Source organism: Ursus maritimus, unplaced genomic scaffold (assembly GCF_017311325.1).
Source record: "Ursus maritimus isolate PB19 unplaced genomic scaffold, ASM1731132v1 scaffold_14, whole genome shotgun sequence".
Taxonomy (NCBI): Eukaryota; Metazoa; Chordata; class Mammalia; order Carnivora; family Ursidae; genus Ursus; species Ursus maritimus.
In genome coordinates this window covers 58,367,755-58,395,108 of record NW_024423786.1, presented here as the reverse complement: position 1 = coordinate 58,395,108, position 27,354 = coordinate 58,367,755, and the positions used below count along the sequence as shown (strand labels likewise).

The 27,354-nt window shown below is 63.2% G+C and overlaps 1 protein-coding gene across 2 annotated transcripts; it reads right to left on the bottom strand.

The window, feature by feature from the left end:
• Positions 1 to 342: 342 nt before the first annotated feature.
• On the bottom strand, positions 343 to 17,230 carry SMTNL2 (smoothelin like 2). 2 transcript variants are annotated; one of them, XR_005834700.1, is made up of 9 exons: positions 16,816 to 17,230; positions 10,184 to 10,274; positions 9,452 to 9,694; positions 8,823 to 8,892; positions 7,851 to 8,015; positions 7,076 to 7,193; positions 6,641 to 6,792; positions 1,377 to 1,607; positions 1,181 to 1,270 (listed from the first exon to the last, which is right to left on the bottom strand). XR_005834700.1 is itself a non-coding variant. In XM_040629841.1 (8 exons), the coding sequence occupies exons 1-8, from the start codon at positions 17,212 to 17,214 to the stop codon at positions 1,144 to 1,146; spliced, it is 1,365 nt and encodes a 454-aa protein (XP_040485775.1). In that variant the 5' UTR covers positions 17,215 to 17,230; the 3' UTR covers positions 343 to 1,143. The 2 variants fall into 2 exon arrangements, 1 of the variants encoding a protein (XP_040485775.1); XM_040629841.1 differs by lacking the exon at positions 1,377 to 1,607 and having other exon boundaries at positions 343 to 1,270.
• Between the last annotated feature and the right edge of the window lie 10,124 nt (positions 17,231 to 27,354).

Below are 27,354 nucleotides of genomic sequence, written 5' to 3'. Positions count from 1 at the left end.
TGTGGAATCTGGGGATATTCTGCTAGAAACCCAGTGCAAACAGCTGTAAACATGAGCCAGCACTCCTCGATGGGACCACAGCAGGGCCTGCTGTTGCTGCCCGCGGTTCTCACAGACCTGCCCATCCACGCTGAGGGGGACTCCCAGTTTACGCTCCCCCAACAGCAGGGACGAGGGAGACGGACCAACAAATGTGCAAACGTGACTGTCAACTTTCTGGGTGGTGATTTAACTACAGAAGCAGATGGGGGCGGGGGGTTAAGCAGATTTTCATTGGAAATGCATGCAAAACCCCTTGTCCACAGGCCCCACATGTCCCAAACAGAAAGAACAAATCCAAAGTGAAGTTTGACACAACTCTTTATGTACAAACAGTCAACGGTACATATGCAATTACTTTCCATACGTCTCTGCAGCAAATCCCCTAAAAAAATGTGAATAAAACTACCTCTCTGGACAAAGGGCCTCGTCCTTCCCTAAAAGCGTTGACCTCCTGAGAGCCTATTCTTAGCCAGGCACTTGTAGGGCCTCCCGGGAAGGACGGGGCGCTTTCGGACCAGGCGACAGCCTTCCCATCTCCCCAGAGAGCCAGGGTGACTTGAAGGTCATCTGTTGCCTAGGACCTGGGAGAGATTAGACGGTTTCTTCCCAAGACGTGCGTGGTCTTCCGTGTCGGGCTGCTGACGGAGCATCCTCCCCGCTTCCTGGCAGAGGCCCAGAGCGGGGAGGAGAGGAGCCTAGGATAATGTGGGGAGGTAGGGAACTCTGGGTATTTTGATAAACACACCTGGGAACCAATGTAACCCTGTGGAGCCAATGTATCAAATTCGCCAGCGGGAAAACGATCTCACATTCCAGAATCCACAGGCAAGCCTTTTATTTGAAGGGAGATAATCACTTAGCACCCATCGCGCTCTCTGGTAGCTCTCCCCTCTTCCTTGGAGCCCTGGCCGCGACCCACGCAGAGCACAGCGCGCGGTGCCCACAACAAACAACACAGCGGGCCGGACGGCATCCCACACGCCAAGGAACAACAGCGCTCTCACACCAAACCGCTGGGGTCGCCCCACGCGGGGAGTTGGCCCTGGCCGTCCAGGGGGTCTCCTCCGGGGGTTGGCCCTGGCCGTCCGGGCCCCGTGGGCTTCATTCAAAGCGACGCAGGTGGTTGTACAAGGACTGAACATAGGTGAAGACGCACATGGGGTCCGGCTTGCGGCCCATCACCATCATGTCCTCCACCTCGATGAGGCGCTCGCAGTTGGCCAGATTCCTGAAACACAGAAGCCCCGTGTCAGGACGATGGTCCCAGCCATCAGCCAGCCCCGCCCCCACCCCGGGGCCTTCCGGTGACCCAGGAGACTCCGGGGGTCACTTACTCCAAGGCAGGGCTGCCCAGACCCCTGCATCCAGGGGTCACGGAGTCAATGCACGTTTTCATTTCAACAGACTTCCTTGTTGCAAGTTTCAGTGAAATTAAAGTTCACTCAAAAATGTCACTAAATTCACTTGTGTTAGAATTCTATGAGCAAGATTTTAGTTTAATTTAAAAGTGAAGTTTCAGCAAAAAATTCAACGTATATCGGCAGGATGTGGAAAATCGGCATGAACTATAAAATGTAAAACAAATGAAGTAAAAAATAAATTCACCCAGACGGCTCCCAGACAGTCTTTTAAAACTTCCACGAGACCCGTGCTTGGAGACGTGGCACACGCGCGCGTATGTCCAGGGTTTCACAGAGGTGCTTTCTGCCCTCGAGATGTCCCCACAATGCTCGTTTCTCCCCCCACCCATCCCACTTAACTCGGGGCGTGAACCGCTCACCGATTTCACTACCTGCTGGCTGACAGGTCCCAAGGGCAAGGTCAGGAAGTTGCCTACAACCACCTCTCAGCCCCCAGGCCTTCCCGCGCCAGTACTCTGCGAAATGCTGGTCTAGCCTTGGGCCCTGCTGCAGACGGGAAGCTGGACGCTCTCTGGGCTATAAAGAAAGCGGTTTCCCCACCGTCCCCAGCTCCCGAGGCGGCACCGACAGTGACAGGGGTCAGCCCTGTGTCCTCAGAGCCGGTGTCCTTCCAAACACTGCCCCGTGCTTCCCAGGGCGCCAGGATCATGGCACCGACCTGGCTCAAACGCCTGCACCCGGTGCTGTCAGCGCCTGTCCCTCTGCGGTGGGGTGCGCTTCATGGTCCCAGGGTCCCTGCCTCCTCCCCCATGAACAAGTGCATGACCGTCGGGGTCCACAACCCAGCCCGGCCTTACTGACTTGGGGTAAGAAAGACACTTCGCGTCCCCCGGCCTCTGACGGCCCGGCTGGTGGAACCGCCCTGCGCAAACCGTGCGGTCAGCCTCTGCGGTGGTTGTCATTCTTGTCATCGTGTCCCGATATAAGGAGCAAGCGTGCGGCCCAGAAAGGTCGGAATCTGGAGTCTGAGCAGCTGGGCTGGGAGGCTGGCTCTGCTACTCACGCCCCCATCCCTGCTTGTACTTGTACCTGGGTCCAGGGCACTTCCCCCGGCCCTGGGCCCCGCCCTGCGTGCTGCCCCGATGCCAGGCCTCCTCCCAGAACCCGAATGTCCGAGTGAAACGCAGACATCTGTCCCGCGGCCCACTGCGGCCTCCCCCTTGGTCTGGAGCGGGTCCCTGTGAGGGAACCCAGTGGCTTCCTGGGGTGATAGGGCTTGGCCCCAGGCAGGGCACCCTGGCATCCCCGACGGGCCAGGGCGGGGCTCCGTGTTGGGGAAGCCTGCCCTCTGACAAAGGCAGGTCTGTAACTGTGCTTTGTTGGTGGGGAAGGGTTGCAAATCCAAGGCCTTCCGACCTTCCCGTGTGACGGTCAGCACCTGCCCGCCTGCCTTCCCAGGGCTGCCTCCCAGGACCCCAGGTGAGCCAACCCTGGACGTGCGCCGGGCCATCCCCCCGACACTGGGCTCCGCGATCCCCAAGTTAAACAGGAGCCATATTAAAACCCCGACCCTCAGCCGGGGAGGGGGACTGAGTGCCGGCCTCCAAACACTGGGGAGGAGGCAGCTGCTGTCCACGGTGGCCCCACGCGCTCAGAGGGCTCTTCTCCAGGCCCAGGCCAGTGGCCCTCCCTCCCCCAAGGCCAGGAAAGCTCCCCTCACATTTCTCACACTATTTTGCCTCTGGGTCCTTCCTACCTATTGGTCCCACAAGTCTATTCTCAGCCCGATTTTTTCCCACGTCTCATGCTGGAAGAGAATCTTCCGAGAATCCCCTATCGTGCCTTTCCTCGAAACTAAAGAGCTCGAAGGGCGCCTGGGGCTCCCTCCCCTGCGCTGGTTCTAGCTTCTTTCCCGCCTTCCTATCAGAGCATGGAGGGCGCCCGGGATTGCTGGCGAGTTCCAGCCTGTGCAGGGAGAGTGCGCCGACCCCATCTGCACTCCTGAGGCTCCCACGGCGGGCATCCCTGCCCGGACAGCAGGGCTTCGCCATCAGGGTGGCGGTGAGGGTGGGCGCGAAGGCCTCCCCGCGGCCTCCCCCCCACGACCCAGACGGGAAGCCGTGGGCAAGGTCCCAGCCTCCCAGCAAACAACCAGGGCCCCGGTCCCCACCCTGCCAGCCGCAAATGTCGCGTCAAGGCTCCTAGAAGCTGCAGACACAGGCTGAATGAAATTTCGAAATCAGGGTATGAGAAGAGGAAGACGATGATCGGTACTGACTTTTATAACAATACGTAAGTCTTAAAGTACTGGGGGCCCGATTGCCCTTTCTAAAGAGTTGGGGCATCACTGACATAGAATGTTCCCCGAAGCATACACCCAATTGTCTTTTTAATCAATAAACTGCTTTTGTAAAAGCAACACAAGCTTGTTGCAAGAACTCAGACACCACAAAACAGTCCCAGGGAAAAGCACGACCATTTTTAAATGAGCTCACGTGGCCGCACCTTGTTTGGGGTTAAGAAGGGTTGGAGATTCTCCTCCCCCAGCTCTATTCTGATCTTCCATCGACATGGGTTGGCCTGGGAGGGACGTGGAGGAGGGGCTGGAAGGGTTATTTTTATTTGTTTAAGCCTCCTCCGCGTACAGATGCCAGGCTGGGACTACAGCGTCCCGTCTGCTTTCAGACAGGGACACATGGGCACCACAAATAGCCCGAAGCCCCTTGCACTCGGGCGTAACCGGAGAGCAGGACACATTCCCCACAGGGCAAGTGGGAGCCTTGGGCCGCACATCCGGGGCTGTACTCAGCCTGGGGCTGGGGAGGGGGGCGCAGAGTGCAGGCCCCCACGTACCCACCAAAGCCCCTTCCATAAAAGGGCTGGTCTTCCCGCTTCGCAAGCCCGGGACACCTGTCCAACAAGGGAGCTCACTTTGCTGTCAACACCCCGTTGCTCACACAGATTAGGCGCAGGGAATCTCTGGGACGGTCGGTCACCGGGAGGAGGGGCAGCACCAGCCCCCTAACCGCACAGGTTCCCGAGGCAACTTTGTGCCTCTAAGGCCCTTGCTCATGGAAGGGAGGTGATGGGAGGTGAACCCGGTGTGTGAGGGGCCGGTCTGTCCTCCATCCCACACGGCCTGCTCCTGCCGCCTGCACGGCCCCACCCGACTGCTGGGCGTTTGCTGATAAACCGGAGGAATGTCTTCGAGAGCGGGTGGCCAGCACGTTTCAGCAGGTGACCCTGTGCTTCCTTCCTAGCTCCTGAGCAAGCTGCTGTCCAAGGAACCAGGTGACCCAAGCTGCCCCTGTGAGGTCACCTCCCACAGGCCTCCCAGGGGAGGCCCCTTCCCAGGCCCCCAACAAACCCCACACAGGCCTGCCCTGGGCAGCCCTCCCCGCACCCCCCCCCCAAGGCGGCAGAAAAGCCGGAACTCATCTCGGGGGCAGGCAGACCTTCCTCCCCTGCCCAGACACAAGCAGGCTCAGGCCACAGGGAGGCAGGGCCAGGCCTCTGACCCCTCTGTTTGCTCTGGGGAGGAGGGAAGCAAGACCTGGAGCGGCCTGCACCATCACCACCACCCCCCCCCCGCCCCCGACTGGGAATAGGAGAAACACATGTTCCAAGTCCGGAGGCTCCATGAGCCCAACCCTCGTGCTGGGAAAGCGCGGCCACAGATCCATCACTCTGGCTGCCAGGGAGGCCGGGGGGAGGGGGGAGGGGGGAGGGATGGGGCTAAGAGCCCCACGATCTGGGATGCAGGGCCACCACCCCGTGGCCCAGGGCCCCTCTCCCTGCTCGGCCCAGCCCGGTCCAGGGCACGGCCCCCTGGTCTCGATGGAGGAGAACTCCGGGGGCCACATGCGGCCTCGCCGGCTGCAGTGGGCCCCCGCGTGTCCACATCAGAGCCCCAGCCCCGCACGCCCGGCTCTGCAGTTTGACTGCCACCACCCCTAGGCTCCCAGTGGCTGGGTCTCCCCTGCGAGGGGCCCCTCCCCAACATCGCGCCGTCCCCCTTGGCTCCGCTTCACCGCCATCTGGGTGCAGTTGTGTAACGCACTCCGTCCAGAGCTGTTCCTGTGATTAGGATGACAGCTAATTCCCAGCAGCCAAGAGAGAGAAGGCTTTTAAAGGATATGAAGAGCTTTTGTGACCCCAGGGGGCCCAGAGTCCAAGCGTGTCACCCGAGACCACCACAGGGGCAACAGCAACGTTCCTACAACTCAGCCAAGAAGCCCGGAGCCAGGGTCTCCCTCCTGCCCCCACAGCGGGGGCTGCGGCTCCGGGGAGGGGCGGCCCCCTCAGCTCTGCCAGGACCCAAGGTAGCTTCCCCGGCCAGGCCCTGGGTCCAGGCCTGCCGGGAGGCCTCCCCCAGCTCAGGGCACTGGGTGGGCACACGCAGGCTGCTCAGGGGCTTACATCACCAGGCACAGAGGCTGTGCCAGGAGAGATAAACGTCCCCTCCAGGAAACGCGGCTTTGGGGGGCCTCCCTTCCCCCTGACCTTCTTCCCCTTAATTCCTGGAAACAGCATCAGGCAGCCCTAAATGTGTTGTGTGTCGTTGNCCCGCCCCCCCCCCCCGTCTCCAGGCTCCCCTGCCCTCTGCCTTCTGACAGGGCCCTGGCCCTGGCGTGAGGACAGAGCACTTCCCCAGCCCCCTGCCCACGGCCCCTGGGAGCTGGTCCCTCCACCACCCTCTCCCTGCAGCTGCTCTCTGACCCCCCAGAACGCCAGAACCCTGGGGCACCTCGGGCTGCCGCAGACTGGCTTCCCAAGCGCGAGGGATCCCAGAGTCTCCCCCGCGCAAACCCCTCCCGGTGAGCGGGTCTCAGGAAGGTCGGCAACTTCAGCACCAGAGGCTAGAACAACACTTTGAGAAGCAAAATCGACCTATTCGAGAAGTTGCAAAACGTCTCCCAGGCAGATATTATTCAATTTCCCGCTCGCCCTAAAGCAACAGTGTCTTCGCACCAGCCCTGAGGGGACAGACGGGGTGCCCTGGGAGACCCCACGGGCCCCGTGCCCTGAGGGTCGGTCTCCCAGACCACACAGCAGGGGCCAGTCAGCCAGCAGGAAGGGCAGGTGTGGGGAGCAGAGCACCGGCTCCACGGCGAGTCTGGGCGATCCCCCCCTACCCGACTTGCATCTCCCCACCAGTGCAGGAGGCCGGCAGAGTGGAGGGCCTCACATCTGCAACCCCCCGGGGCAGACGGCGGCTCAGGCCCCGCCGTACTCACTCAGCCATGGTGAAGGCCAGCTCGAAGTTCTTCTGCCGCTGCGTGGGGCTCAGGGCGCTGTAGTCGAAGGCGTCGGGGAAGAAGGAGTGCACGAGGGCGCAGAAGGCCATTCCGTCGCTCCAGCTGGAGGAGAAGTTCTGCAGGTCTACGTGCTTCCGGTGCCCGGGGGGGGGGGGTCAACACAGGGAGGTGAGCGAGGGCGCGGCTCCCCCACAAGCAGCCCCTCGCAGCACCTGCCAGCTCAGCAAGAAGCCCGAGCCCCCAGACCTCAGGCCACCAGACCTCAGCTGCTCGGGTCCAGCCGCGGGAGCCCCAGGGTTTCCGAGCACGTGCTGCGCGTGGCTGGCGGCCCACGGGGAAGGCACGGGACTCCAGCTCCCACCGCCCAGCCCCGCCAGGGAGGTGACCCCGGGCTGGGCAGGATCCCGGGCTCACCTGGTAGCCGAGAGTCTTCTTGCGACACCACTCGAGGAGGAGCTGCTTGATGCTGCTGGCACTGGCCACACCGAAGCTCTGGGACCGCTTCAGCTTGGCCCGCGCCTCGCCTTTGCCCCTGTGCAAAGAGCGCAGGCCGGCGGTGGGGCTCTGCTCTGATGGCCGGGGGTCCAAGAGGACCCCACCTGCTCTGCTCCCCCGGGGAACATCCTCCCTAGACCGTATCTGGCAGGACTGTCCTCCCTCCAGCCCCCAAGCCCCCATCTATATCCTGCCCCGGAAATCAGGGGTCCAGAGCCCGCATGGCCTTAGGCCCCTGCCCTCTGCTCCCCCTTCATCCCAGCCGCCCCGAGGCCACCCTGACATGGTTCCTTCCTAGCCAGAGACGGGGGTCCTTCTCCGGGCCCCGAGGACACTCCCTAGCAGCTGAGATCAGGCTCCCTCATGGGTGGGAGGACGCCAGGATGGGGGACGTCCTCGCTGCACAGGCCCGCGCCCCACCCTGCACACAGCAGGTGTCATGCTGACAGCTGGATACCTATGCAAACACCAGCCCTGTCTCTAAGAGGGGCAACATGTCCCTCAGCTCCCCCTGGGAATCCCTGTCATGCCCAGAAACCAAGGGAAGGCGGCGGAGGGCAGTCTGGGGCAGCTCTGGAATGGGGCAGGCGAGGGGCTCTCATGAAGGGGACGAGGGCAGGGCCAGCTCTGCTGTGCTACACCCCCTGGTCCCCACCTGGGGCTGGGCCCCCAGTCTGGGCATGAGCGTCCGTACTTGCCCGCGGTATCCTGCTCCCACTTCTCAAACAAGGCCTTCCGGGCCTGTGCTCCCGACGTGCGGGGCAGCGTCTGCGACCTCACCAGCTCCCGGCGCCGGGCCTGGGCGGTGGCTGGCGGCGGGGGGGATGGGGGCGACCGGGGCAGCGTCACCAGGGGTGGGCTGAGGAGAGAACCAGTGTGTCGGGAACACCCCGGCCCACACGGGCTCAGGGTCGCCCCACGGAGTGACGGAGGCCAAAGTGGGGGCTGTCGTGGCAGGAACAGAGGAGGGACCACCCGCTCCAGGCCCGACCTGTTGAGCCGGTTTGAGGATCCAGCCTCTGTCCAGGCCCAACCCCGAGGGAGAGTAGGCCCTCTCTCTGGGCATAATCACCCACCCCTCAGCAGGTGCCAATCGCTGGGGCGGGCAGGGGGCACACCCCAGACCAGCCCCGCCAGGCCCAGGCCCAGGCCCCCTCCACCACCACTAGATAAGACACCCTTTGTTTCCTCCTCAACAGTTTGCCAGAAAATCACAATTTTCCTTTATTATTACAAGAAAAGCCAAGCCAGCCCCCCAGCCCCATCCCAGCTCCAATCTCAGTCCAGCTGGCCTGGGGGGCCAGGAGGGGGCCTACACTGTGGGGGGGGCCCCCCCACACCTGCCCCAGCCCAGGGGCCTCTCCAGGGACCTCCTCCGTCCCATCTGCCAGAAAGCACCCCACAGAGGGAGCCCAGCCAGCCAGGATGAAGACAGCCTCCCGCCCTCCTTCCTCTGTGGGGCCTGAGACACCCTCCCATCCTCGCCCAGAGGAGTCCACACAGAAACAGCTGCGACCATATTTCTCCAAACAAGACTGTTCAAGGGGAGGACTGCCTTGCCTCCCCTCCACACCCCTCCCCTGCCCCTGCTGCCCCGGCTCTGGGCCCTGGCTCAGCACAGGGGGCACGCCGCTGGGGGCTGGGGAGCTGCGGCCATCTGACCCACCTGTCGCTGTTCCTGCCTGCCGATACTGCCCCATAGCCGGGGCTCGACCGCGGGACGGAAGGATTCTTCTCTGTGGGACGAGGACAGAAGAGAAGTAGGCCTGGGCGTGGAGGGGAGGGCCAGCCGCCAGCCCCCCTCCCCTGCCCCGGCATCACTCCCCGGACAGGCAGGCCCCCAGGCTCCACGGGCCCCACCTTGGCCAGCAGTTGAGTAGAGAAGGATGGAAAAGGTCTTGTAGGTGTCCCCACCCTGCGTCTGAGGGCACGGGACCCAGGCCCTCCTGTGCCACATACCCAGCAAACACTTTGTTCCCAAACCCACCCCAGGGCCACCACCGGCAGCCTGACCACAGCAAGCCAGGCCCGGGAACCATGCCAAAGTGTGCAGGGGTGCAAGCCACCTTCTCCCCGCGGCTGGACCTGTCACGACAGCACGGTCATGCCCCGCGGGACATCCCTCAGTCAGGCAGGGACGGGCCGCGCTGACGGGCTGGGGAAGGGGGTTGCAGTGGCAGGCACAGGTGGGGCTGCGGCCTGGCCCCAGCTTTTCTGGGTCTCCTGCCAACCCCCCATCCCCGAGCCCTGCCTGCCCTCCCACCCTGCCCCCAGGCCATGCTCTCGTGCTCCTACCGCTGGGACCGGGAGTCCAGGGTGTGGTGGCCTCACTGGGGCTCGGGCTGAGGCCCCCCAGAATGGCGGCAGACGTAGGCGAGAGCGCCGCAGCTGAGGTCTCCCCCGAGAACCGCTCAGAGACCCGAGTGATGGCCGTGACAGGCTGGTGAGGCTGCCGCAAGGAGAGGCTCACGGGGCGAGGCTTTGGGGGCTCTGGTGCCGGGAAGGCTTGGCCAGCATCCGGGGGTCCATCACCCAGACCTTGAACACGTGACCAGAGGGGCGGGGGTGCAGGCCAGTCGTGGCATTCACAGGGACCTCAGACCACCCCCCTCTGCCAGGAGGACACTAGCCTCTCTGAACCCTCCGTCCACCTCCTCCAGGAAGGCCTCCCTGACCTCCCTCTTCCGGGGACGCCTCGATGCTCCAACCAGAGTTTATGTCTGTTCCAAACTGCCCTCACGGTCAGCTCAATAAACACTAGCCAGCGGGTCGGCCACTCTAGGCTACTCGATGCCTGGATGATTCCTCAGCCCCTGCTTGCGTTCCTCCAGAAACAGGGACGCTCATCACCTTTCGAGAGCTCCCATTTCCCTCTGTGCTGAAAAAGTTCTGCTTCGTCCTGACCAAAGCCACTCTCCTGGCAGCCTCTCTACCTGCTGGGGTCCAGGGTCAGGTGCCCTCCCAGCCAGGGGCTGGCCTGGCACAGATGCAAACCCCAGCCACCCGTCCTGTGCCGTCAGCCCCTACCTGCCCCTGGCTGGTGCCCGTTCTCCATGATGCACGAGTCCGAGGCCTTTCTCAGCTCCAGCTCGCTGGATTCGTCCTGGTGGTCCACACTCTGCAGAGACACACGCCACCAAGGAGGCCTCGTCAGGGGGGGCCCACCCCCAAAATCACTGTTCTGGGGGCAAACAACACTCAGGTTTGAGAGACAGCCCCCAGAAGACACTGTAGTGGGCCCAGGCCACACAGCACACTGGGGTGGACCCAGCCCCCTGCCGCTGAGCCCCGGGATCCAGCCAGGCAGACGTGCCCAAGAGTGCCGGGGACAAGAGATCGGGAGCAAGGGATCTGAGCTGCTTAGAAGGTGGCCCAGCCCTCTCCCAGACCGCACCCCTGCCCGGGAGAGCCTGCACCCCTGCCAGGGAGAGCCATTCATCTGAGCCGGGCAGGCAAGCACGGCTCCACTGGGAGGGCAGCCAAAACCAAAAGCATAAGGTCCTCAGGGCCAACATCAGGCTGGGGGAACTGAGGACTTTTCCTTAGACCCAGAGTTACAAAATCTGCCTGGATGCCCGGAGTATGGGGGCCTGACTGGCTCCTTGGGGTCCCTCCTTCCCCTCTTCACTGCAGCAGAGCCAATCCCAAGAGCCACTGGGGGGCCCGGTGTCGCGGCCGTGCCACTGACCACCGTGTTGCTTAACTCAGGTCATGCCCCTTCCGGGTCTCGGTTTCCCTGCTGGAGGCCAGGCCGCTCAAGAGCCATCGGAGCGTCTCACAGGTGTCAGGCCTGTTCTCTGGACGCACCACATAAACCACCGTGCTCCCGTGCTCCCAGGTGCACGCGGCAGGCAGATCCCAAGGGCTCGGAGAAGGGGCGTGTTGTCCACAGCCGCACGGGAGAACCACCTGACCTCTGTGTCCAGGAGGGACATTCTCCTCCACTGGGGCCCTGCCCTTCTCACGGTGAGGGACGTGTGGGGGCCCCGAGGGTCTGCAAGGCCGGGGGCTGCGGGTCCACCTGGCAGGAAAGGGATCGAGGCTGACCACGACCAGGGCTCTCCTGAGAGGCCGCGATGGGCACCTAGAGAGGTCGGCCGTCCCCTTCCCTAGACACCTCCAGGCTGGTTCCCGCTCTGCAAGGTTCCCAGATGACTAACGAAGCCCATCCCGGGCCCCAGACAGCTCGGTTGCTCCTGCACCCAGGGCTAGCGGACGCCACTCTGCCAGGGGGAGTCAGTCTGGTGGGGGAGCCAGGACCTCGAGCACACACCACCACCAAGCCACCTGAGAGTCGTGCCTACGACAGACTTCCTCCAGCCCAGTGGGTCAGGGAGGGCTTCCCAGAGACGGCAGTGCCCAAGCCAAGTCTGGAGTGAGCCGGGTGGACGAGGAGCGGAGACCATTCCCAGCAGAGCGACTCGTGCCTGCAGAAACAGGCCTCGAGGCACAAAGCATTCTGGTCCAGTGGCGGGAGACACACTGTGCAGCCCCTGGTGCCAGCCCAGAGGGGAGGGGACGCGGGGCCACGGGAGGGCAAAGGCAGAAGGGCTCAGAGCTCTGGGGGGAGTGAGTGCATGTGGAGGGAGGAGAGGGGTGAGGTCTCTTCGAAGCCCGGCTTTGGACCCGAGTGCTGAGAGGGAGGGAAGGGTGCTGGTGGGAAAACAAGCACTTGGGTGTGGGACACGCTGAGTGTAAGGTGTCCCCTGGAGAAACACGGACTTGAGGTCAGGAGACAGCCGGCTGTCTGAGCCTGCAGTTGAAGAGGACGGATGGAGGAATGCGGGAGAAACAGGAGAAGCAAGAGCCGGCCTGGGGCGCACGGGGCCTGGGACAGGGAGAATGGGTGTCTGAGAGGAGGAGCAGCCAGAGGGGTGGGGGGGCGTGCAGCAAAAAGGCAGGTCTGCCCGCGGCACCCAAAGGTGGCCTGGAGTCAAGGAAAAGTCGCGATGAGATCTAGACCGTGCCTGTTGAGTTCATCAAAGAGCCTGCTGGTGAGTTTAGGAACTGAATCAGGGCGGGGGGGGGGGGAAGTGGGGGGAAACTCTGCCATGAGGGGAGATGGGGAGAGTCATAGGGGCTCCTCCAGACAGAAGAGGTGGGACAAGGGACCCTCTGTGGGGTGGGGTCCCTGCAGAAGAGAGAAAGGACAGGATTCACGTGACCCCTCAACTCCTGACTCAGGAGATGGGAGAGGGGCTGGGCCCCCTCGCAGGTGCAGTGGAGAAGGGGGCATCTGCGAGCACCCCCAGAGCCACACGTGGGCTGACTGGAAGCCAACTCAGCAGAAGTCCACCCTGAACCCCAGCCCCTACCGGTCACAAGGGCCAACTCAGCTCCAGGGTCTCCATGTCCCCCCACCCTCCCTACTCTGGTCCAACCGGTGCCACAGGTCCAGGTAGGAGCCTGGAGGGACAGGCTGATGGTGAAACCATTCCTCAGGAATGTGGGTCTCTATGGGGGGGCCCCCAGACGCCTGCCCCTGCACGTTGCAGGTCCCCACCCCTGGGATGCCCCAGGGGACCAGATGCCACAACCAGACAGAAAGAAGGTCTGGACCAGCCAGTTTCCCATCAAGGGGTCTCTGCTAGACTGCAGCCAGGGTGGGGGCTAAGCCCAGACCCCCAGGGTCCCCTGTCCCTCACTCGGGGAGAGGGCTCTGCTCTGCCCACATCTCAGGCCAAGGGGGATCTTCGGAGACCACCCTCCATCCCACCGTCACACACCCCGGTGGCCTAAACCCCCACTCTTCTCAAGGCAGTGCTGGAGTCAAGGTTTGGGGCCCGGGTCTCCTACCCTAACCCAAGGCTCTGTCCACAGAGAGCTCTGTGTCCAGAACACAGAGGACAGCTCAGCACCAACGTGCCCCCTAGAGCCTGGGGCAGGGTGGGCCCTGGCTCCCACTAGACCTGTCTTAGCCAGATGAGGGGGAGGAAATGGGGTGGCAAGGGGGTAACCACCCCAGCAGGACCTCTGTGAGCTGGGCTGGAGCAAGCCCTTGTCGGGGTCCCCAGGCACACCCCTGGGGCCTCCAGCTCGGTCTTGGGGGGCAGTCTGCCTCGGCCCCAGGAAGAGAACCAGGGAGGCTCCTCTGGGTGCTGGGACTGGGAGCCTGGGGGACGGGAACTGGTCCTGCGGGGTTCTCCATCTGGGCTTTGTGTGAAGAGGAGGGGGCCCCTGTCGGGGAGCCCAGGCCTGGGGACATCCGTGGGGAGGCGCGGGCCGAGTGATTTCAGGGATCCCAGAGACACAGTCCCCTCCCTGGGAAGTCTGTAAACTTTCGGGAAGGCGGGCACATGTCAGGTGTTCTCAGTTCTGCCTGACCCCCCCGACTTGCCGCGGGCAGCCCTGGAGTGACCGAGCCCCCCACCCCAGACCGCTGCTCCCCCTCCCTCCCTCACACGGTTCTCAAGACAATCCAAACGTGCCTGCCTCCCGAGAGCAGCGACCTCTGCTATCGCACGGAGCGCCTGGGAGAGGAAGGCAGATAAGGGAGTCTGGTTTCTTTCGCAGGCGGGCCTCGACCCAAGCTCCTGGCAGCTGTCCCTGAGGACCTCCACCGTGAGAACGCGCCATGAGGACACTTCCAGGGAACAGCTCCGCCTGGCCTCAGGCGGCCGCCACCCTCCACAGGCCCCGGCCCCTGTGCACACGCGTGAACGGATCGGCGAACGGATCCGCCGGTGTCACTGTCGGAAGAACCCCGTCCACCCAGCGCGAGGGGCCCACCCAGCGCGAGGGGCCCACCCAGCCCAGCCCAATCCCTCAAGCTTATATGAAAGTGAGATCCCCCTCCAAGGAGACGCTCCCAAGGCCTCACGGCAGACGTGACAAAGGCAGCCCCTGTCTGCTCCAGGGACCTGGGCCTCCTACGGGCAGTCCACCCTGGTTGCTCCACTCCACTGCCTGCCCTCTCCCTCCTCCCGCAGCGTCCCAGGCTACGGCTTTGTCTTCTCACTACCCAGCAAGGGCAAGGTCTGTGCACTCAGAAGTGGATTACGGGATCAACTCTTTCTGCATTAAGTTCCGGGCACACGGATACGCTCAGCGTGACCCACCTCCGACACTTATAGCCCCCAGGTTGCAACAGCAGAGAGCAGAAGCTTCTTCTCGAAGTCTCGCTGATTACAGAGGGGCAGGCTAACCCCAGCCTCGGCGCAGCCGTAAGCAGACCCTCCCCCGTGACACAGACACGGGGTGTGAAGGACCAGCCGCCCCGTGCCCAGCCTGAAGCCGACTCCCTGTCCGTGACCAAGCTCCCTGTGCGTCACTGAGCTGCTCGTCACACCACATGAGCGGGAAGGCGCACACAGCTCCACACGGCCCCCTTCGCTGCCAGCACCTGGCCGGGAGTGCGTGTCAGCGCTCCTGAGAGGTGGGCTGCGTAAGAAGTGGGGACCAGCGCTTCTGAAGTCAGGCGAGGGGAAGCTGACCCCCCCATGGAGACCTTGACCATCCCCCACCCAAGGACTCAGCAATGCTTTCTGAGGCCCAAAACCCACTTTCCACCCGTGTCTCCGTCCCCATCCCCGAAAGAGCTGCAGCGTCCCTGACCCCAAGCTGTTGATCTCTAGGGCCTGCTGGCCCCGGCATCTCCTCCCCTGTCCAGGACTCCCACCTTGTCCTTTTGTACAATTGCCCTGAAGACCTCGCCCGTTTCAGGGCTTCAACCGCCAGCTCTCCCCTTGTAGCTCCCTGACACGCAGCCTCGACCACTCTTGGCACCCCAGATCCGGACTCCACCTGCCCTCGGACAGCTTCCCTCGGACGTCCGCAGCCCCTCACGCGCAGCATGACCCAACAAGCACCTGGCATCTCCACCAGATCTGTGACCCGGCAGTTCCCCGGGGAAGGCTCCCGTCTGCGCCCAAACACCACCTCACCCTGCTGACTCCCCCTTGCAGACCTCTCCCCGAGGCAGCCCCCGGTTTCCATGCCCCTGCCCCGCCCCAGTTCAGACTGTCTTCTCTGCTCGGGCCGTCCCACTTAACCCACCCTGTCTCCAGCCACCCCCCACCCTGCCATCCATCTTGCGGGAGCTTGCGGATGGCACCAGGGAGGACCCCATCCCTCGCTGCCCAGCGCCCCTCACCCACCACCCCATAACCAAGAGTAGAAGCTCACCTTAGGCGAGAATGGCCAGTTCCCACGGAGGCAGATGAGCGGAGAGCCCCCTCCACACACGTACGAGCAAGCACGTGCAAATATATGCTCGTATACACGTGACGTGGACGCTGTTTTTCTGAAGCCTTGGGCAGCTGCTTCCATGAGCATGTGTGTTAGGGTACAACTTCAGAAACAGCCGATGACACAGTTTATTAGGCACGTGTGAGCTCACGGTGGTGATTTTATACCACGGACATGTAGCGTGTTGTGCTCATAGGACAGAATTAAGTGTATCCATATTTCAGACACTTCACACCGAGCACTGGGCCACCCAGGGGCTCTGCAGCCACCAAAGGTTGAAGAATGTCTCGCCCCCAGGGACAAAGCCCAGCTCCCTTACCCAGCACCCAGAGGGTCCTCACAATTCACCCCTCCGCTCTCATCCCCACCCGGCTCCCCTCTGGCCAGGCAGTCCTCTTAGCTTTGCTGAGCCTGCAAGCACAGCCCCCAGCCCACCTCCACCTGCACCAGCAGCAGGAGCCCCGGGCCTCCCGCACAAAGGCCTCCTGGGACACCCACTGGGAAGGAACATCCAATCTGGCTGCCCACACAGCTGGTACCGCTCTATCTGGGGCCCTCTCTCACCCAGCTGGGACCTCCAGGGGCAGGCCCTGATCTGCTCACCCTCCTCCTGGCCCCTGAGGTGCAGTCCAGCCCACACCAGAGAGTGAATGCATGAGGGATTGACCCAAGGAGGGGCAGCAGGTGCACAGGGCTCAGACCCAGACCCTGGAAACCCAACCCCCGAGAACGTGCCTGAGCAGAGTGGAAAATCCCACCTAAGGGCCACTGCACACACCATGGAAACAGTCTAACCTACCTCTCCGGGAGGCCCCATGCTCAGGGAAGTGACTGGTCCACACCAGCCTCCACCACCCCCCGCGCGGGTCACTGACCCCAGAAAGCTAGACACTGCTCAAGGCTGGTTTCCCTGGCTCTCTTAACCCCCTGCCAGTTTCCAAACGCGGCTGCCCCAACCACATTGTGTCCTCGCCTCCCTCTCTCACACGCACAGGGGGCCTGAGTTCTCAATCTGGGTTAATTAATAACGGAGCCGTCAGGCCTCAGTGAAGCGGCAACGCGGGGGGCGCGTGAATGGAGGTGGGGAGTGGGGGGCTGCTGACCATTCGGACACGCCGGCGGCGAGGCCCAGGCGGTGTTGAAACGGTCAGGGGCCCTATCTCAGCGCCCAAGCCCTTAGCGTCATGGGACAAAGGGGAGAGGGAGACAGAACTCTGGGCAAACAGGGCCTGGCTCCAAAGAAAGGAGGGGGCCCGAGACAGGTGCAGCGGCCAGGCTCTCCAGCCCTCTCCCACTCCGCAGCGGTGGCCAGACCCCCACCCCGAGTCCCAGCGGCCAGCGGCGGCACAGCCCCCAGCCCAGCAGAGGCGCGCGGGCGGGCGCACACACTCGCGGCGGAGGGGCGGTCCCAGGGCGCGCAGCCCCACGCCCCCTGAGCCCGCGCAGCGGCGCCCGCGCTCTCCGAGGCTCACCTGGCTGCGCCCGGACAGCGAGAAGGTGGCGTGGCTGGCGAAGCGCGCGGAGCCCAGGCGGGGCGCGCGGCCGGGGGCGCAGGGCGCGGGCGGAGGGCTGGGAGTGCCGGGAGTGCCGGCCGCGGGGGACTGCCCGGTCCCCAAGCCCAGCGCCTCCACCTGCCGCGTCAAGCGCTCGAGCTGCGCCTGCAGCCTCTGGTTGTCGCGCTGCAGCTCGGCCACGGTGCGCGCCAGCGGGCCGGCCAGGCGCAGCGCCTCGGCCACGCGCCGCTCCACGCCGCGCTGCAGCCCCTGCATGTCCTCGTGCAGCGCGCGCACCGCGCCCTCCAGCGCCGCCTCGTAGCGGCCCAGCGCCTCGCGCACCGTGCGCGCCTCTTCGGCGTCGGGGCCCGGCTCCATGGCCGGACGGGGCGCGCGGGCCTGGCGGGGAGAGAAGCCGACCGCCTCCGCAGCTCCGGGCTGCGACTGGCCGCCCCGGGCTGGGTTCGCCCGAGGGCCGGCGGGAGGGGCGGGCAGGGGGCGGGGCGGGCCCTCAAGCCCCGGGACTGGGCGCCGCGCGGGGGCGGGGTCTCGGGGGCGGGGTCTCGGGGGCGGGGCCGGGGCGCGCGGGCGGGGTAGGGGGGGCAGCGGAGGCACAGATCGGGGAGCGCCGGGCGCCGCGGACCGGAGGGGCGGGGCCGCAGGGGGAGCGCCGGTCCAAGGGGTCTCCCCTCCGACCCCGAGGAGGGGCGTAAGGCCTGGGCGAGGGGCGGCCGCACCGCCGGAAGAAGGCCTCGGCCCCCAAGTGTACTTTAACCTGGAGTCCACGGATGCGGGTTATGCGTTCCCTCCGGCTCTCACCGACGGGGCCCGGTCTCCCTGGGGGTGGGGACTCCCCACTGCTCAGGGAGCCCCCCAGCACTGCCGCCCTGACCCTCGCCTGTCCCGGTCTCTGCCCGCTCTACCCTGGGGGCACGGCTCTCACGGGCACACACTCACCTGGGGGAGCTTTGCCTGGAATCTGCTGCACCTGCTATGAAGACCGAAGGGCTGAGGTGACCCGTGCGAGGGCCCCTCCCAGCCCCACTCTGTGTGGCTCCGTCTTTGTGTTCTGCTAGCCAGTGGTCAGCAGGGGCTCCAGGCTCAGCAAGGGGCCCCTGGTGGGGGATCCTGGTAGGGGGCCCAGGGGAGGCTGAGGTCTGGCAGAGAGGAAAGCGTGCACTGAGGGCCGAATCTCCAAATCCTAGGATGAGTGAGTTTTGGACTAATGGGCCCTGTCCCTGCATCAGAGTCTCGGTCACTGTTCCCGCCTCTGTTCCCTCTCAACACTGCTTTCATGCCTAAACCCAGACACCCTCCCTTCCAACCTCCCCCACCGCCCAGCCCTCACAAGGAAGGCAAGAAGGGAAACAATTGTTGCTTCAGGAGGACCGGAGGGATGATGAGCAAAGATTCTCTGAGTTTCTGTGTCATTGTCATCTGCTCTAAAATAAAAATGGCAAATCCCATCCTTTTCCCGGAAATCTTTCCTGACGAGCCTTCTCCTTACCAGGCCAGGCCCACCTGAAGGAGGCCCAGCTAGATGCCTCGGGAACAAGAGGTCTGAAGGGCTTGTTGCTGTCGTGTTTGGATTCCGGGACTGTGGATCAGCCTGACAGATGTTGAGCGTGGATCCCCCCTCCCTTACTCCCCTCCACTACGGGGACAGGAAGGAACACTGGGTTACCTAATCCGAGAAGCCTTCCAGCAATTATTTCATGAGAAAGTCAAGTGCCAAAAGGCGTGCATGTTTCATGTGCGTGTAAATGTGTGAGTGTGTGTTCCAAGCAGCCATCTGCACGGGGTGAGCCAAAACTCTCCCTGCCTTCTTTCTCTGGGCAGAATCTTTGGAGAGGCTGGGAGAGGCTGGGAGAGCCTCTCCACCTCTCCACCCCACCCCCACCCCTGCCAGCACTCATGGCCCCTGCAGGTCTGAGCATGGGAGCCAGAGGTTCAGAGACCCGGTCTCGGCCAGAAAAGCCCAGTCCCTTCCTTTGCAGGACCCATGGAAGAAGCGTGTGGGAAGTCCTGGGGGGCACTAGCGAGTGTGACCGCCTAGCACGAGCCTGCAGCATCCATGGGGGTGGGCGTGGGCAGGGGTCCCCCCTCCCTCTCCCACCTCCCACCTTGGGTGAGTTCTCTGCTGTCCCCATCCGCCAGGAGAACATTTGGGAGGAGCTGCTTAGGGAGGGACAGGGCAGGGCTCCCTCTGGCCCTGAAGTCGGACTCTGTCAAGGGCAGAGGTGGGGCTCACTGTGGGTTCTGGGAAGGCAGACAGTCCCAGAATCAGACCGTCCCCCTTGGCCACTCTCCCTCAGCAGTCAGACCACTGAGTCAGTAGCTGGAGATGAGCCTGGGAGAGGAGAGCTGTACCAGGAGCGTGAAGAGAGGGGCAGAGGGGCAGGGACAGAGGGAGGGAAGGGGACCCAGGAGATTCTGGGATGGGGAGGGGGTTGGGGGAGGTGGCCTCTGGGTTCCAGCTCAGCCCCCGTCCTGTACCAGGCCGCGAGGGAGGCCAGGACTGCCTACTGACCGGGACTGCACTCCCTCCACATTCACCAGCCCTGATGTCAGCGAGCTAGTGAGGCTGACCTCCCCCCAGGTCCAGGGGGCTGTGGTGTGGGGCTTCCAGCTCCCCCTCATCTGGCGCCCACCCCTCCACTGCTGCTGGGCCCTTGAACTGCTCCTGTTCTAGTGCTGGAAACTGGACGGGGGACAAGCCTTCCCCAGGCCCCCTGCCTCCTGTCACTTCTCGAAATCAAATCCTCACCACGCCAGAACTATGAAGTCAGGGAAGTCAGTCACTTACCTGCGATGGGGAAACCGAGGCCCCCGGAGGTACAGGGACTGACCCTCTTCCTCCTGGGGCAGGACTGGAGCCCAGGGCCCTGTCCCCAGATTGGAGATCCTTCTTCCAGCATGCGAGTCCCAACACACCTCCCTGGGCAACAGTCACACTCAGCAAAGTCTGGGCAGCTCCTCCCAGCTCCCCAGGCGGGCTGCAGGCTGCACTCCCCCGGCATTGCTCGGCAGAGGGCTCCAGCCACCCCACCCACGGCCCTCTGGCAATACTCCCTGAGGACCACTCCCTCCTCCTCCTCGCTCTCTCCTGACTCCCACCGCCTTGCCTCTCCCACCCCAGTGACCCTCCTGAGTGACTGTTCTTTCACTCCTCCCTTCACCATGGTGGCCCCCCTCTCACCTGCACACCGTCCCTGGGTAGAATCACCCACACCCACCCCCACGCTGATGATCTCCACGGCTCCACCTCGGCCCCTCTCTATACCCACCAGCCTCCAGCCTTCTGCCCCCCTCAGTTCCTGAGATCACAGGTCACATCGGGCTTGCCAGGCAGGGAAAGGACATAAGGGGAGGAATGATCAGACCTCCACACTCTTTTGCCTGCCTGGCTGGTACCACCCCTCCACTCACTGCAGCCCGGGTCCCTGTGCATGGGGACGCTGGCCGTACACACACTTGCATGAGCATGTAGCAACCCTGCTCAGAGAGAGGGTCCCTGCCTCAGCCATTCACCCATCCCCACATCTGGAACGGCACTGGCTTTAGAAAGTGCTCAGGAAACCCTGGGTGATTGGATGCCTGGGCAAACGGTGCTCACCGGCGAGCCTGTGGGGCCAGGAGGACTGCTAGACGGCTGGACGGTGAGCAGGACAGAAGAGATGCTTGGGTACCTGGGAGGTGTGGGGGTGCCATTCGCTAAGGTGGGTCCGAGGATGCATTAGAGGGAACGGTGAGCCCTGGGGACCCACGGGGGCTGCACAGAGAGTGCCTGTGAGGTCATGTCAGCCTTTGCACTAGGGATCCCTCCAAGCCTCTCTGCCAAGGAGGGCTCAGCTTGGAGGGTCATGGGCCAGGCCAGACCCATGATGATGGGCCTGCCACACCCCGCACGCAGCCCTCAGCTTGCAGGACAGCTAGCTGGCCGGGCAATCCAGCTTCCTAACTGGGAAGGTACAGGAAAGCAGCCACACCCCACGTCTCATGCTCCGTAGTAGGTACCCGAAGGGAACACGCTAACAAGGGCTCCAAGAAGTGCTCTCCAGGCCTGGATCCCCTGGCCGACATAACCCTCGCCACTCCTCCTCCCAAATCCTGGATCCAGCCTCCGTCCTGGAAACGGTTGCCTTGGTACGAGATCCACAGGAGTGGGGACGCAGGGCATATATTTACCCTGTCCTGCCAGGCTGCTGGGCTCGGGCCAAGTGCAGAGCCACGCACGCAGGTGGGACCCGGGGAAGGCCGTGCAGGAGCCCGAGCCCCAGGGCAGCCAGGCCTCGGAGTCTCGTCTCCAGCCGGGACCTAGGAGAGGGACACGCGGGGTTCTGCCAGCGGGAAACAGCACCACTGGGGCTGATCCCGGGACCCTGAGGCCGCTGGGAGTTCAGGCAGAGTCCTGTCCCCGGGTCACTGCAACCAAACCTCAGACTTCATCACTCCATCCGCAGGGGACACTCGGCCAGCCACACATAAATGTGCAGTGCTCACGTCTCCCCCGTGCATCTGAGGGCATCTGCACACGTGGCATACACCCGTGGGTGTGTCTGTGTGGAGGGAACACGCGGGCGTCACAGGGTCTGTAGTGCTTGCTCACGTATCTGCACCCACACACACTGTGCGGAGGGCACATGTACCCCTGTTTGCGGGAGGGATCTTCATGCACTTGCATGTGTTTCTACACACACGTGTGCGTGCCCACAGTACATGTGCCGACATGGATGCTGGGATGTGTCCTACGGCACTGATACTACACACATGTGCGTGTGTGCACGTCACGTGTCTGCGCGTGCCGCCCTCTAGCAGACGTGTGTGTCACTCTCTCAGCTCCGTCGTACACGTCACGGGCCCCATGTCTGGCAGACCCACAAGGCCTAGAAGGTACAGATCCCGGGTGCCACGGGCTGCTCTGCACCCTTGCACATAAAATGCGAAGGGTTTGGGGACGCAGTGACCCTGAGCAGAGCTTCCCACCCTCCTGGACCCAGGTTGGGCCTCTGGGTCCCGGTGGAGGAGGAACTTCCCACGGACCTCTGCTGGGGCTCAGGCTAGCCAGAGAACAAACAACACACACCCCAGCCTGCAGTGGCTGAGGTCCTTGCTGCTGACCGGGGGCTGTGGAGGGTGTGGAGTGGAGACAGCTGCTTCCAGCCCAGATAAGGCCGTCGGGCTCACATTTTCCATTTCCAGGAGCCCCAGCCCCTAGGCCCTGGCCCCACGGCCTGGGGAGGTCTCCCCTGGCTCACCCTGGGGACTGCAGCCCCAAGAGGGGACAGTGAGGTCTGGGCAGAGCCAGCACCCTGCCATAGCTTGTCCCGGACCCCTGGGCTCTGGGGAAGGGTCTCAGGACAGCCAGCAGACCTCACAGTTCTCATCCTGACCCACAGGCCTCCAGAAACAGGTCCGGGGATAGGAGGGAGGAGGACGGCCCCTCCTCCCTGAGCGGCACTGACTCTGCCCCACTGAGCTCGGCAGCTCCCGCCCAGAGGACCCCACCACCCAGGGCCAGCAGCTGTCATGTGGGGCAGAGCTGGGCCTCAGGCTCTGGGCTCCTTCTACCAGCTCCCTGCCCCCTCCACACCTCCCACCCAAAGGCCTGGCCCCTCCAGCCCTGCTTAGCCTTCTCCCTCCCCCTTCCCGAACTATTTATAGAGCCCAGCTCGGTGGCTTCCAGGACAAGAGGAGCCAGAGGCCCAGGGCTACGGCTCCCGGCTCCCCAGGCCTTCCCCAGGGGCCCCACAGGCGGCAGTGTCTGCTTTCGGCCCAGCGGAAGGCCGCTAGCTCAGAGGGAGCGGAGGGGGCGGGGAGGCCAGGCCCAGCTAGGGGGCCTGCTGGAGCCTCTTGTCGTCAGACATGCCAGCCTTCGAGCTGGAGACTAGCTGGGGCTGGGGTGCACATGGGAGGTCCCAGGCCCACCAGCATCTCCTCACCACGGCCCCTGCAAGCCCCCAGGGGCACCTTGCTCTAACAAAACCATCCCACAGACCCATGGGTCCCCAGCACCAACAGGGAATGCCTTCTGGTGCCCTTCCAGAAAAATGCACACAACTCGCTTCTGCACTCTTGCCCGCACTCCTGCCTCTGCCGGAAACCTCCCTTCCACTGGCCGTCCTGTCTGACGCACTCCCGCTCATCCTTCCATCTTCACATCTTCAGAGCCCACTGGAAATGTTGCCTCCTCTGGGAAGCCTACCGTGATGAGGCCTGTCCCCACTCACCTCCACTCCCCGCCCTGCCATGTCCACCTGAATACATCCCTTCTCTGAGGCCCTGTTTCCGTCCTCTGATGTGCAGCTTATGTCTGTCTTGAGTAGTGATCTCTGTTTGAGCTGTAGGACTGGAGGCTCCTGAAGGGGCAGGACCCTGCCTCGCTCATCCTTCTGCCCCCTGCACCCAGCCCCCAGCTCCATCGGTTGCAGGAGTGAATGAGGGGGCTGGAACTGGGTGAAGAGGTGCACGGACCCGTGACTGGACAGAGGTGGACAGAACAAGGGAGAGAAAGGAAGCAAGAAAAACCCCTCCTGTGTCCCCTGAGCCCCGAGTAAAGGTCTGGTGTCCCTGGGGCGGGAAGGTGGCAGGGGCAGCCCAGGCCAGGGCTCAGTGACATGGCGCGGCCCTGGGCAGCAGCCAGATCGGTCACCCTCATTCTTTCCAGATCAAAGTTCCCCCAGGGAACAGCCTGGAACCTGACACTGGCACTGGGGGGCTGGGCCAGCTGGCCCCACTCAGGAGGAGGGTGTGGAGAAGCAGAACACCTGTCCCCAGCTCCAGGGACGCCAGGCCAGCAGCCCAGGGAGGGGACCAGACGCACGCACGCGCACCTGCTCTGTCCCTGGCCCCGCCCTCCCATGAGGGCCCACACCCTTCTGTCCAAGGCCTCCAAGGACTCCAGGCCCCCAGGGGCTCGGTGCCTCTCCCGCCACCCCCACCCTGCGACCTCTCCCCTCTCCCAGAGGCCTCCACTGCAGACACCCCTCCAGGTATGCCTGTCTGTCTTTGCTCTCCATACGTCTGAATCTCTCTGCATCCCCAGTATCCCTCTGTCTTTCCATCCTTCTGACTCCGGAATGAGGGATGACCATGGGGTGGTGTGTTAAGCCTTGCTTCTAAGGACGAGTGACAAGTGTATTCACGTTCCTCTCCATTCCCCAAATTGTCCCTGACGGTGGGGTGGGGTGGGAGAGGGGGAGAGGGCAGACCGCACGGCCTCTGCTGCAGCCAGGCCTCCGTGGTGCCCTCGGGCTGCCATGGCTGAGCGGGCAGGAGGAGGTGGGCAGAGCGAGTCTGGTGCAGGAGGCCCGTGTCGGTGGGCCAGGCCCCTGCGTCTGCAGCTCGTCCCTCCTCCCTCCTCGCTCACTGTGGGAAGTCCCGCCACAGTCCGAGTGTGACTTCATGCCTCCCCCGTGCAAGCACACGCTCGTGCACGCACACGTGCACACACACGTGGAAGCACTCACACATGCACGTACTCACACGTGTGTGCACAAACACTCGCACATGCGTGCACACGCTCACATACGCATACGTGCACACACGCACACACACGCGGAAGCACTCACACATGCACGTGCTCACATGTGTGTGCACAAACACGTGCACATGTGTGCACAAACATACATGCACACGCTCACATACGCACACGTGCACACACGCACACACGCGGAAGCACTCACACATGCACGTGCTCACACGTGTGTGCACAAACACTCGCACATGCGTGCACACCCAAACATACATGCACACGCTCGTATACGCACACGTGGACGCTTCTGAGAAAACCCGTGTCGGGAGCCAAGCGAAGGCTGCTGGCAGGTGGCCCTGGGCTTTGCAGAATCCCCGGATAGCCTCTTAACCAGGCGTCACAGAGCACTGACGAGGCAAACACGTTTCGCAAATGGAAGGACAGCTCGCTGAGAAAGTGGAGTTTCAGAGCAATTTGGAAAGCATTTTAGAGTCGGTATCTTTAAGGTCCTCCTAGAGACCGAAGGGACCGCAACCCTGATACCACAGAAGGTCGTGAGGTAAGAGCGCGTCAGGAACATGGGAAATTAGAATCACAGCCACAAATTCAAAAGGGGGGCTGACTATCTTCACGGAGCAGAGCTGGAGAGAGCCGCCAGGAACGCGAAGAGGAGCCGAGGAATCCCCAGGAGCTCAGCATCAAGAGACCGAGAGAGAGACGGAAACTGCCCGCGACCATCAGGCACGAGGGGAGTCGACGATCTAGAACGGGGAGGCAGCAGGAGGGACGGAGCGACGTTGCTGAAGACCCAGTGGCTGAGGGCTTTCCAGAAACGGAAAGAAAAAAAAGGAAGGTCTAAGCACCGGGAAAAATTTCGTCACACGCTAAGCGTGATAAACAAAGAAGCAGATTCATGGCTGTTTCAGACTTCAGTAAAGGTTCAGAACGTCAGGGATCAAGAAAAAACACCCAAGAACCCAGGATCGGAAAACAAGGAACAGGAACGTGGGGTACGGCATCCTCGAGGACTGAAAGCTGGGATGGTATTTCCGAAGGAATGAGGGGAGGGAAGCGTGCACCTGGGGTGTGGGCACGGCAGTACTAACCCCAAGAGGAATGGGAAATTAAGTGCCTTTTCAGACATCACCTAAGGAGCAAACAGACGTGGGGCCTGGGAAGGAACAGCACGGCAGGCGGTCCAGAGTCGGCCCGCCAGGCGGGGCTGGTGGTCTCACCTCCAATCGCGGCCAAATCGGCAGCCAGGGTCCCCGGGACTCAGGATGCCATCAGGCTCTCCCCTGAGCGGGCTTCACTCTGCTCCGGGACCCCTGCAGTTACGGCCTGCGGGGGCTGCGCCCACAGCGGGTGGCGGCTGGCGGCAGGTGCTTCTCTGCCTCCCCCCTTCGGTGCCTCAGAAGGTCCCCCTGCAACTGAGCGCAAACTGCCCACCGCAGAGACCTCAGTAGCACCCGCACCACGGCCTTCCCGCCACCCTCCCCTCCCGGCGGCCCGAGCACCAGGTGAGCCTCAAGCGAGGGAGGACACCTGGAAGGTGGATGTTCATGGAGCCGGAGTGGGGACACCAGAACTGGTAGTGCGATGAGAGGTTGGGAAATGGATTAATCATAGTCTCAACCCCTGAGGAAGGAGTGTCTGTCCGCCCCTCCCAGGTCGTCCCCTAGCTCCCACCTTTCCCTCCCCTCCTCGCCCCACTTCCCATTACCTCCCTCATCTTCCCAGGGCCCCTGCCAGACCCTCACCCCTTCCCCTGGGGCCCTTCCCCTGCAGCCCGCCCCCCACACTCACCAGAAACACAAGCTCCTCCACTCCGGGTCCTTCCATCCCCAGTCCCACTGGCACCCTCCACGTTCCCACCTCGAGCCTGCTGGAGACTCTCTGGGGCCTCATGTGGGGCCTCGAGCAGGGTATTACCACACATCCCAAATGGCCAGATATGCATAAAACACAAAGAAGATGTAATGCCACCTCCAGCCACCCTCGCCCCAGTGAGGAGGAAAGGGGGGGGGCCAGGCCCCCTTTCAACTCCCCACCCCACGCCCCCAAGCAGAGTGACAGCATGCTGACCACAGGGTGGAGGCAGAGCCCGTCCTGCGGCCGGGGGGCTCCGGGTCAGCCAGGCAGGGTCCCAGCATCTGTCCCCAAGCACGGGGCTGCCGCAGAAGGTGATCCGGGGGTACCGGACGGCCCTGTTTGTGGGACGACACCGATTTATCAAGACGGCCAGCCCTGGACACCCCCTTCCCACCAATTCCCCAAACTCCTCTCAGCACCCTGTGCCCCCCCGTCCTCCCAGTGCCCCCAGTTCTCCAGAGGACATCACGGCCTCTGCCCCCCGCCCCCCATCCCTCCACCACCAGACGGAACCAACAGTCACCAGCACCAGGCTGGTTAGGGTCCGTGGTTTCTGTTTGGGGACACGCGCGAGTCCCGGAGAGGACGGTGGGGACGCTGGTACAGTGTTGTGAACGTGCTTAACGCGCCCACCTGTACACTGAAAAATGCTTAAATTGATCGACGGTGTGCCTATTTTGCCACAATTCAAACACATTGAACGGTTTTTTCTGTGTATGTGTCTTCCCTGCCCCACAGCCGCTAAGCCCCTCCTTCCCCACTCCAGCTCCCAGCTCCCCCATCCCACTGATTTCCCACATCCCTTCCAGGACCTCCAGCCCTTCCAAGCCCCCACCCACCCGCATCGCTCCCCCGGTCCCATCCATTTCTCCTAGCCCCTAGAGTCCCTCCAAGCCTGTCGCGTCCACCCCACCCAACAGAATGTCTGCGACCCCGGCTCCAGGCCCTCTGACTTGGTCAAAATGTTCTGTGCATCGCGGGAGCTGTTTTTCCTCTCGGGGCTCGTATGAGTTGGGAGTCGTGACAGAAACCTGCCTGCCGTGGTTTAAACAGGTGTAACAGGATCTGAGAATAGGATTGGTCTTGTCCCAGTGCTGACGAAGACCCCAGGACAGTGGGTGCCAGAGGCTCCCACGTTCCAGAGTGAGGGGAGCCCACCAAAGCCAGACTCG